The 12,252-nt window shown below is 36.9% G+C and overlaps 1 protein-coding gene across 2 annotated transcripts in view; it reads right to left on the minus strand.

Annotated features, from left to right (window-relative positions):
* Nucleotides 1-12,252, minus strand: part of MSH3 (mutS homolog 3) — a gene marked incomplete at its 5' end in the record, with an annotated part of 143,969 nt that overhangs the window by 130,430 nt on the left and 1,287 nt on the right. For both annotated transcript variants that reach the window (XM_081052891.1, XM_081052892.1), the window contains 6 exons: nucleotides 1,622-1,767; nucleotides 3,389-3,506; nucleotides 3,776-3,892; nucleotides 5,537-5,752; nucleotides 8,367-8,587; nucleotides 11,625-11,745. In XM_081052891.1, the coding sequence (XP_080909017.1) occupies nucleotides 1,622-1,767; nucleotides 3,389-3,506; nucleotides 3,776-3,892; nucleotides 5,537-5,752; nucleotides 8,367-8,587; nucleotides 11,625-11,745 (939 nt within the window). The remainder of the gene's footprint in view (nucleotides 1-1,621; nucleotides 1,768-3,388; nucleotides 3,507-3,775; nucleotides 3,893-5,536; nucleotides 5,753-8,366; nucleotides 8,588-11,624; nucleotides 11,746-12,252) is intronic.

Below are 12,252 nucleotides of genomic sequence, written 5' to 3' on the forward strand. Positions count from 1 at the left end.
TTTATCAGCCTGACAAACTCCCCTTTGCTTGTTTAAATCAGAGAAATGGTCTGTATTGTAATACCTGCAACCTCTATTACTCTGTATGACGTGACACTAAGAAACCCAGTCAGTCTGCGTAGAACTGCATTGCCCAGACTGAAGGCAGAGGCTCTGATCGCAGTGGTACTACAACAGTAAAGCTTTTGATTTTAGACTATCAGTACAGAAAGATAACCCCTAGGGAGTGTGTGAGGAACGTGTGGCACTCATCACAATCGGGAAAAACCCAGCAAGAACAGTACTGAGGGTAAAGGAAGAAGAGATCCATTGCAGCCACACTAAGTTTGAGAAGTCAGGGAAAGTTCTGAGTGCCTTGTCCAGTAAAAAGTTGGAAGCAGGAGACTGGAGTTCAGAAGAGAGGTGCAGCCTGGACCCAGACCTCTGGCTGTCATCAATCCAAAAGTGGTCACTGAGGTTAAGGACAGACCCAAGTAAATGCTTGAAAGGCAAACTATCATTTCTCATTTTTCTCACGTCCCAGTGCCTACACTATGGTTAACTTTGGCAGTAGGTCAGACGGTATTTCTAAAAGCACTAAGTAGGACTTGTCGACTATCAACAGTCCTTTACACTGAGTTTCAGGTAAATATGAAATAGCACATTACATATGTTAAAGCTTAAAAGCAAACAACCTTACTATTTGTAAATAGATTCAACCGTCTGTGGCTAGATTAAAAAAAAATGCTCCTCAAGGATAAAAGTATAACTTAGAGCCACCCAACAGTAATGCTAACTCCCTGAGAGAAAGGTTTATTGGTTAAGCAAATGTCAAGTTAGCACAGAGTTATGCAGCTACGACAACGTATTAAAAGGTACTTCGGAGACATCTGGGTTATAAGAATTTTTGATATTGTGGCTTCAGATTGCAAAGTTGGAAAAAACAAAGAGAATTTGTTATTAATTAGGCAAGGAATCCTACTTTTGCTTAACCTACAACCGAACAAGGGAATTTAACAGTTTTGAAAGGCCCTAAACAGTCTAAGATTTTGAACAGAGTCTGGGTAGTCTGTAAGCGGGCACACTTACTCACAAACTGCCAGAAGGCCAGATCAATAAAACTATGATTCACAAATTACATATGTCTGAAACACTGATAATAAATATTCATAACATTAATTAAATATTAGTTAAAAATGCCAACTATCATTTCCCCTCAACTATCCTTTTCTCCAAATCTATACATGATATCCCCATAATCATTTGTGTTTAATTTCAAACCCCTGGAGGAAATACGTGAAACCCTTTGCTATCCACGCGTGTTGGTTTAGTGTTTTGTTCTGCTATCTGTGTATTGTCCACATCCATGCTGTCTTTGTGTCTATTACCTTCCACCCTAAACTGTTAGAGCACACGGACAGAGATTACCTGGATCTCTCCATGGCAGCAGAGTGCCAAGTAGCCATCTGAGACAATTGCAACTAGTGATTCAACATATAAAATTATGAGAAAAATGTTTTTCTAGTACAATTAGTTGAGGGCACGTTTCATCAGATAGTCTCATTATAAACCATACACAATTGCTCATATTTTGAGATACTATGAACATCTGTCATTTGTTCTTCAACTACAAAGTACTTACCATGATTCCGATGAAAACGTTCCCCTTTTTTTTGTCTTTAACATTCTCCTTATTTTCACAGATACACAGAAGATAGCTGGAAGAAGTATCAGTCGTTATCTCATCAACATTTATAGCATCATCCATCTTGACTAAAGGATTCACATGTAATAATTGTTAAAGAAAAATATATGCTACATCCCCATTAATAATAACCGTTTTCTCCTTTAAATTCATGGTTCATTTTTCCAGCCATTTTTGCTCCATACAAAAATCTTCCACACAGTATTCATTCATCTGTTTTACTCTGATCACAGTTACATGCCTTAGCTTCCCTAAGGTATAAGGCTCATGAGGACAAATACATCTTCTCACTTCTAAAGGGCCCAGGAGAGTACCTCAGACTTTACGCAAGCACAAATGTTAGCCCTCTTCCTTACCTGAATGATGCTGAGACTTGAATCCTTAACAATCCCCTAATATTTAATTCCACAAGTCAAAGCATGAATACACTAAAATAGTATAAATTTCCTCCTTTAAAGTACCTAATAGCTCTCAGAAATAGCAAAAGTATGTTTGAAAGCAGACATGAGAAAAGAAAAGCAGAAGACAGAAACATTTACGTATCTGTATGTGTGCACGCACGCATGTGTGTAGTGAGTCCATCAATTAAATTCTCAGAAATCAATGCTGATTTTAGATGAAGTCAATCTGGGAACATCCAATTTGGACACCAACAGACAAGAGCTATCGCAGCAGCAAAAGAGAAGCGGGGAGGGGTACTATTTTAGGAAAAGACTTTGAGTAAGAAACTCAAGTTCAGGCAATAGAAACAATAAAATTACCAGATTCTTACAGAATGATCAGTTTAGAATAACACAGAGCTGCTAATGGTTCAGGATCCATTTTGAGTGATAGCCATACCCTATTCAGAACATTAATGGAAGAAAACGGTCTTCATAATTTGGGTTAAAGCTAAGCAGGTCTCTAAAAAAGTAGATTTGTAATAAACTGTAACAGAAATATTACTTTCATAGAGTATAATTTAAGACCTTATTCTTAAAATCTATTATCCTGAGACCGGATCCTATACCATACCACAGCACACATTTTAAAATATACTCTTATCTCATTTTACATATAATTATTTGGTTCTAATAAATCAACAGAATTTTAAGACCTTGCTATTAATTGTACTTTAAGTAACTCAATGAATTCATGAATGACCATACATTTGGAGGCAATCCTTGTGCACACTGAAGATTCTTGCAAAGTGGGAAAGCTTCACCTATAATCCGTTTTCAAAGATAATAAAATTTTTATGAAGCTAACAATTAATGAAGATATCCTCAATTATGTTTTATAAGCAGGTAACTGTGTGTTAACTTTATAGTTTTCTCATTTTAAAGTTAGTAAGTAATTTTTTAGGTCTTGTCTTAGAAAGATCTGTAGTAACTGATAGGCCCTAAGTATCTAACCACTGCCCACACAAATGGAGGGAAGATGCGATTTCAAATCAGTTGCTAACCTGTCATCATCTTTTATCAGGTTCTCTTTTTTTCTTGCTCTGAAAGTATGATGAACTCTCCTTCTACCATGGTATTTGAAAAATGCTTCTTTCCACCATTATCAACCCTTCTCTCTTCAATAGTGTACTAATCAAAGGTCAAAGTAACCGTGCCATCTAATCTCATTCAAAAGGTACCCATTCAAATAATAGTTTTTAGAAAGTTATTGAAAACAAATATTTGTAAAATTTAAGGAAAAAATCCTATTCAAAAAGGATATCTTCTCCAATAAGCGTAGATTTCGTATAAAGAGCAGTCAATTTCCGGGAAAAGAGTGAACTTTTGTTGTCCCCAATGGCCTTTAATGCTGCTGTTTCCGTTTGCTTCACAACGCCTACCTTCAACAAAAATAAGAAATATTAAATATCAAACACAACCGAAGTTTTTTAAAACATGTTTTGAGATTTTAAAAGGTTAATTCTGAAACATTTACCACAGTTTTTAAAAAATCGACCCTAAATATCTAAAATGTTAAAACTCATGAAGATATAATTCTAATAATTATGACACATTTTCATTTCCCCAAAATGCCGAATTCCAAAACCAATTAGAGCCCACCACCTTACAAAACATGTTTTCCCTCCCTGGAAGAGAAGCCACGGCTGACCTTGTATCCCTTTGACACAAGCCGGCGTACGTGAACAAATAGTCTGTGAGTAGGTATACTTGCTGTCATAAAGTTGTGATCTAAATGGCAATAAATATTGAGCTCCCGGGCTGCAATCTAAAAAAATTGAAAAAGAGAGTATCAATAAATTTCTATTTCAGGATTCCTGTGTGGTATTTGTTCACTTTGTTAAAAATCCATGAAGGTATAAACTTAGGACTTGTGCCCTTGTCTACCTGTGTGGTATATCAATAAAAAGTTTAAAAGACATCCCTGTGTAAAAGCCTAAGGTTTACTCTATTTTGGGCCTAACCTCAGAGCCCACGTCTATATCTATAAACGACTCGGAAAAACATGACAGGGACTTCTACGTTCTTAGTTCTATCAAAACTTTAAAGTGCTGTAGCTTTCCCTGAACAAGGGCTATTCAATGCAGAGAGCATGAAACTGTTATAAGAATGTGCTACATAGCACATGCAAATAACCAAAAATTAGGAGATACTACAGAATACGTATACATACATTATGAACTTACTTGGACAGATGGCATCCTTGAGGAAGTGAGAAGAGAACCCCCTGGTCTGGTTGGCTAATTCTTGATTAATGAGTGATAGGAATGCAGAACTGGCAGCACCACCTGACTCCCTGCTTTCTTCTAGAAAGCACCATGGCTCAGAGATTACCCACGAGAGCTGTGGAATTCTCATTCCAGGACTCTCCCTCTCCTACCCAGCCATCTGTGAACTGTTTTAGTTCATCACTGCAGGGCAGGGCAGGAAAACATCAGCCTTTACTGTGGTCAAGGCTAACTTGATCATTTGACCTGGAGAGAAGAGGAGAGAGCAGCATCTCTTTTCACCATGTCACCTATAGGATGCCAAATATGTAGTTGTTCTTATCTTCATGAAACATGTGGACTCTGTTTCAAAGTCTAACTGCATAACACAGAACACAGCATAATGCCATCTGAACTAGAGAACACCACTTTCTTGCCACAACAGGATTTAGGAAACTGGAAGAAAATAAGTTGACCAAGTCTTCACTTCCCATTCGTGAGGCAGCAGATATGTCACTCATCACTCTGATAATGTACAATGCAACCAGGCTTAAAATTGGAATCATCACAATCATCCAGGATCCAACGAAGCGTCCTCACTCTCCCTAAGCTTGTCATAAATGTTTAAATTCACTTCTAACCTTAACTTAGGCCTGCATCAAATACCCAAAATTAAACACAAACCCAAGATAGCAAGATGACTGAAATACAAAGAGATCTGTAAGACTTCAAATGTCTTCTTTTGGTGGCTGCCACACACAGTTAATGTGCTCTTCCATTCACTTAAGAATGTTCCCGGCTATGAAAATTCATAAATTAAGAGTAAATAGAGGAACTTAAACTTACATCTCAAAATTTTCTTCTTGCTTGAGTCTTCATCGGGAAACACAGTTACTCACATGATTATGGTTCACTCACTAACTGATTCATCCAACTTTTGAGGGAAGAAAGGTACTGAGCTAACACCATGGAGAATAAGCACTGACATTCCAATAGGGACCCTTACCTTTTTCCCCCAAAAATCTAGCACCTACCAAGTTTGTTTGTGTTTATTTTAGTTTTTACTTTAAATGACAGTATTTTTATTAAAGGGTAATTGATTACATTTGCTTTTCCACAAGGTTAGAAAGTGAAACAAAAACACTGGAAAATATTTAAGGCTGGACAAGAAAAGCCAGAAAACGATGTTTGAAAAAATAACTTACCTCTGCATCTTCCCCAAAGAACCTATACTTATATCCACATTCCACACACAAAATTGCATCTTTTTGCTTCTGCTTCATTTCTATATATTGTAATTCTAATGGCGTATAGATGCTTTTGGTCCTTTTGTTAGAAGGTTTAGAATCAGAAATTTTCTGTAAGTTTTCATAACTTCCATGCGATGATTCAATCTGACTGAAATCAGAAAGTGTCTTGTCCTGGCAACGAAGAAATTTTATAGCTTACAAAGTACTAATCATAATAATACTTCCCAGAGAGACAGAATATAAATTTGCCATGAAGTAACAACAGGTGAATTTAAGTGAAAGGTATACAGGAGTACATAGTATATTAAGGCAACATTTTTTGTATGTTTGAAATTTTTTCAAAGTAAAAGAAAAAATATGAGCCAAACTAAACTACTATATAATCATTAAAGAAAATATTGCAAGCCGAAACATTTTAATATTTTATACTTCTTTTTCCATTTAATTTCATTAAACATACTGTAATTAACATTTTTCTTCTCATTTATTCCCAGGTGGGTGAGGCACAAAAAGTCAGCTGGCGTGAAATCTGTGTCTCTCCAGCAGTAAGAACAGAACCCCTTTCAATAAGCATGCTAGCAGCTAAAGTTGCAATATTTTACATTTCCAAGCACAGTCTAAAAGATCACATATTTCATAAATCTTTATTCCAAGAAAGAACCACAATTAGAGCTTCTGAAAAGTATAAAGCACAAGGTTACATTTTTAACATTGGCATTCCTGCTATCCCTACTTTCCTGTATGAAAACCATAATTAATCCAATTCACTGCTTAGAGTAAATTCCTTGCTTAAGAGACTTACTGATACAAAAGGTAAAATAAGACAAACTGGTAGGGTAAATCCTTCTAACTAATCATCACTATGTCACTGCCAACAACTAAAAAAATTTACCAGCTACCCCTGGAATTAAAAGTATGGCCTAAAAAATTAGTGACCAACATGGAAAGAAAAGAAAGAGAAATGTCTATATGGCCCAGAGAGGGGAACTCCAATCCAAAAGAAAACCCATAAACTTGTATTTTATAGTTGCTAAATGTTTAAAAAATTCAGCTTAGCTAGAACAGCAAGTAGAGATCAATTTATCTGAAAGTATAGCCCAGCAAACCTCTGAAGATCAGCAATAACATGACAGTAAAATATGGAGAGGTATGGCAAGAGAAAAGTGGGTCAATATATCAGATTGAACAAAGTATTTGCTTTTAATTTTGATGGGGATTTTCTACTTCATTTCTATGACGTTTAATGTAAAATCCAGGAATACTACATATTGGAAAACTTAATACTTCAAAAAATATATTTCCTAGGGGGGAAACAGCGTTTACTTTATACCTTATTCACATATAGAATGAGAGTAGGTAAACAGAAAGTTTTATGCATATATACGTCAATCTGAATAGTTGAGTATCAGGCAACAATTTTTTTCACCATTTAGGTGAAAATACTTCTCGGACATATTATACTATTTCATATTCCCAGAGACAGCATCCTGAGCTCAATTTAACTTTGTTTTGACAACGCAGGGTAATCAAAATAGTAACATGGGAATTTCAGGACCTATCAAGACTTATGGGGTTGTTGCACCCACACTAACGGTCCCAGACCACTGGGCATTTAAGTTTATTCAGTAGCTTTTCACCCTTAGTCTGTGTCCTTCCATGCCATCAAATAGGCAGCTATCAATTGCAATAATATCCACGTACTACTTCTAGGTATCCCTTCTAACTGGTTACTTCTAGTTTTCTGTGAACTAGAAATGCTAACTTGGTCATTCTATGCATAAAGCAACAGTAAACAGGCTCCTACAACGCCTTAAATTCTCCAGTTAAAAAATTGTGAACTTAGATAGACAAACTTTTTGACCTCTATACTTTATGACCACTACATCGGTGAACTGCTTCTAAGCATTAAAAGAGATTAAAATAAGAACCAAAAACATCTTTTTTCCTGATGATCTGAGCTAAAACAATGAATCTTAGTTTGGTATTTTTCTGAGGAAAGAATCTATAGTTTTCATTAGATTTAAATCACTCAAAAAAAAAGAAGTAAAGACTATTTCTCTAATTCAATGGTTCTCAACCATGACTGTCCACTAAAATGAGAGCTTTTAAACAATATCCATGTCCAGTTCCCACTGAAAACCAATTAAATATGATTCTAAGGAAAATTTCTTGTGATCAGTATTTTTGTTAAGTTCTCCAGTGATTCTAATTTAAAGCTGGGCTGAAAACCACTATTCTGAATTATAGATTTCATTGATGGAGCAAGAGAGAGTTAAATTTCCTGCTTTTGCAATGATGAAAAACATTACTAAATCACAAAACAGTAGAAGAGCCCATATTCATCAAATTCAAAGGTTTACCTTTGAATTTACTATATATTAGCCACACTTTCAACTGAAAACCTCAAAACATATATATACGCTGCCCATCGTGACTATCCAGGATAATCACAGATACTATAAGAAGGACTATAAAAATCTGTGCTTATTATTAATCATCAACAAAGAATTCCCTCAAGTCAATGGCTCCTGATCAAGGCTGTACATCAGAATCACCTGAAGCTCTTGCTTTGTTTGGTTTTAATACAAACCAAGTCATCCCTCCTTAACACACAGTAAATCAGAATCTCCAGGGATTTCAAAATAAAATAAAAAGCAAAAGCTCCCTCACCTAGTTCACATGATCAGCCAAATTTGGGAACCGTGCCCTGAGAGGACCCACAGAACCTTAAGGACACTTCAAAACCTACTATTCTGGATATGTAACCTATGTAACTGTTACATACCTTCTGACTAGTGTGAGATTTGGAATCTTCAGAAGAAACTGCATTCTTCGCACGCAGAAGACTGATATCATCAAAATCAGTACATTTAGGCAGAACTGCAAATCTCTCCTGAAGAGGCTCTCTCTGGACTCTGTTTTGAGGAAGAGCGGAATCGCAGCAGAATTCTTTCAATTTTTCCAGAGACTTTAAAACCATCCTGGTCTTCAGACATTTCTTTGGCTCTTAGTTAGCAAAGAAGAAGAAAATATAACAATAGTATTTTGTCTAATTATGTCAATTCATAACCAGCACAGAATTTTTAAAGAGGAAGCTTTTCACTAAAGCAATTAATCTAACTATAATGTGACACAGAAATAAAAAAAACATTGGTTGGAAGGTACAGATGGTATATTGAAACACACATCTAATTTTGCTTGGTCCTACAACCCCCTGCCTTCTTTTTCAAAGAAGAGGTAACACTTGCAAATGAAATATCTGAAGCTAAAAGGAAAAATGAAGGAGCGATACCAATTTAACATACCTGAAAGCTAAATCCTAAGTCAGTAGTGAAGAAAACCAAGAACCAATCCTATCTATAACACAAAATGCTTAAAAGGCTCAGGAATTAGGGCACCAGTAGCTCTGAAAATGGACTAAAGGGAGGTTCTAAAACAAAAAGGATTGTTTCCAAGCAATTTGATCCCTAGACTTCTATCCCACTCTAAGCTTAAGAGCAGTTGTTCTTTCACCACATTCTTTCACCACATCGGCAGAGGTCTGGTGATTTCTTTGGAAAAGGCAGAACATGAACAGTTGAGAATAAGTACTGTGCGTAAGCCAGAAGAATATTAATGGGAATACAGGCTTACCATATGCTGAGAAACCCAGCCTCTTCTCACCAGCTCTCAGAACACAGTTCTCCCCTCTAGGCAATAGCTGGGTAGACCCGAGACCTTGGACTGGGAAATCTGACCAACTCCATGGGAAAGACCTAAAGATACTGACACCAGGCGTGCACCAAGGAAACCAGGTCACCATCCCAAACACAGCTGCTTTCCTGCCCCCACAGATGTGCTCATGCTATTCTTTTCCCTGGAATGCCCTTGCCCCCAATTTCCATGTCAAAATTGTATTCCCTCATCAAGACCCATCTCAATGCTACCTTTCCCATGAAACTCGCTGCTAATTCCCCAGCTTTTCTTTCTCTGTGTTCCTGTAACAAGATCATCTCTCTTTACTTACAATAGTCTGCTAATTAGCAGTTATTCAGAAGCAAGCAATCCATAAAAGAAAGGAAACTGTCACGTACTGGATATCTACTATCTGCCAGAATACATTAGTTTACCCTTTAGAGCAATGCTATCATTAAGCTGCTATTAGATAAAAGGAGAGTGGGACTCTATTTATCATCTCTTATCTTCCCTTTTAAAGCAAAAACACTGAGGGCAAGAGTTGTGTTTTGTTCATTTCTAAAAGCTTAAAACTTTTTATATTAATACTTAAACCTCTTTTCAGATGTATACTGTATCTTGTCTCCTGCTAATCTCGTAGCTAGAAAAATTGTATATGTGAATCTCTTCAAATGTGTATGTTCACGCTATTTACTATTTATTACTCTCCCCCTTTCAAAATGTATATTTGAATCACTCTTCAAAAGTATTTTATAAGTTTGTATATTATATAAGGATTTCCCCCCTATGGATACAGAAAAACTTTCCCAGGATGGGGATGGGGTACAAATCTTGGGGTTGTACTCATTCAAAAGAAAGACTATCTAAAATGGACATTTTAAAAACGGAGGTGAAGGGGCCAGGGACTCTTCTGGCTGGTAGAAACTCCTCTCTTTTCTTCCCATTACTTTTTTAAAAATAAGCTGTAAAGTTCATTATTTCATAAACTTCCATATTTCTGGCCTCATTTCCACAAACTTCAGAGTTCATGTGGCCGGATCTGGAGTCATGGGGACGTAGGGCCAAGGACTCAGTGTTAATTAATTAAGCTCTGTAGTGGAATCATCCTTGCAGTGGTCAAAGTGCACTACTACCCTACTCCAGGTAGTAGGGTAGGGTAGTAGGGTAGTAGGATAGTAGGGTAGTAGGGTAGTGAAGGAAGTAGGAGTTAAAAACGGAGGTGAATGGGCCAGGGACTCTTCTGGCTGGTAGAAACTCCTCTCTTTTCTTCCCATTACTTTTTTAAAAATAAGCTGTAAAGTTCATTATTTCATAAACTTCCATATTTCTGGCCTGATTTCCACAAACTTCAGAGTTCATGTGGCCGGATCTGGAGTCATGGGGACGTAGGGCCAAGGACTCAGTGTGTATGGTGAGACCCGCTGACAGCTTACTTTCATGCCCTCCTCCTCACCTTCCTTCACTACCCTACTACCTACTCCTACTTCCTTCACTACCCTACTACCCTACTATCCTACTACCCTACTACCCTACCACCTGGAGTAGGGTAGTAGTGCACTTCGACCACTGCAAGGATGATTCCACTACAGAGCTTAATTCCTGAGCTACTGCCAGTTCAGACAGGCTTCCTTCAGTTCAGGTGTGGGAATAATGAAGAAAGAAGCATTTTTATTTTTTATGACAAATTCGCTGAAGCCAAAAGCTAGAGAAAAATCTGCTCAACCATCTATATATCCAACACCACATCTAGAAGTCTAGGAGCTCAGGAATCATGGTTTTATCCAAAACCTTTTAGCATACAATAAAAGCAGCTCCATGCTAAAGAAATAAAATAAAAATAATGGGCAGATCTACCTACATGTCCTGATACTGAAAACTGTTCAAAATGTTCTGCTAAGTGGAATAAGATAGTTGCAAATTAGTATATACAGTATAATACAACTTATGAAATATTATTATTAACTTATTTGCAGGTCTAATTCTATATAAACGTCTAGAAATAGAAAAACCCGAAATACATAGTACCCTCCAAATTAGCAGCAGGCCTCACACTGTCTGTACTGCTTGAAATTTTTACAACAAATATGTTTTACTTTTATAATCAGGACAAACATTACTAGAGAGAATAAAAGAGAAAACTGGGAGAACTACAGCCAAATCGCAGAACTCCAGCTCTTACCTCCCCTCCCCCAAACTCCTACACACACCACCACCACTTATGGAGGGGCCACTCTACCCAAATGCAAGACCTTTCTCCACAAAGGGAAAATATGGAAGAACTCACCAATAGCCTTCTCTGCTTTCTGGATAATCAAGAATATCAGAGCCGTAACTAGTGAGAATGAAAAATCACTGCCACAGAACTCACCAGGCTTCCCAGACTTTACCGAATCACTTCGACCTTCCTTTTCTTGGACTTTCTTTGCTTTCTTTTTAACAGGCCCATCATTCTCTAGCGGTCTCTTCTTACTTCTGTCAATTTTTGCAACCTATATCAGGAAGGTCAGAAAATGATGTGTTACCTCTGATCTCAAAACGTGACAAATGTGAAATAATTTAAGCTTTCCTTCTGAATAACAGCAAAGTCCTTGACATCCACCCTTCCTAAAATCACCTACTTTGAGCTCTGAAACGACCTATGGGTGAAGGTTTTTACTATCATTTAAGTCAAGGTGGAGACTTGGCAGGTCATGAGCCTCAGCGTCCCAAGCCTGAGGTTAATTAAAACCAAGGCTGCCAATTTTCTTTACAATGAGTCTTCACCTATCTCAAATTATGTAACTTGAATTACCCTACTTGAGTATGTTAAATAAAATGCCTTTAAGGAAAAAAACCTAGTATTTATTTATAAAAGATGAAATCAGACAATAAAAGAACAGTATCAAGTTTGAGATGTTAATTGTAATCTAGGTTTTACGTTCACCACTGAAGATGTCACAAGATTACCAACATGGGTTGGCAGGAAGCCTGTCAAAAACTTAAGTCCTTCACCAAAT

Source organism: Rhinolophus hipposideros, assembly GCF_964194185.1.
Source record: "Rhinolophus hipposideros genome assembly, chromosome: 7".
Classification (NCBI taxonomy): domain Eukaryota; kingdom Metazoa; phylum Chordata; class Mammalia; order Chiroptera; family Rhinolophidae; genus Rhinolophus; species Rhinolophus hipposideros.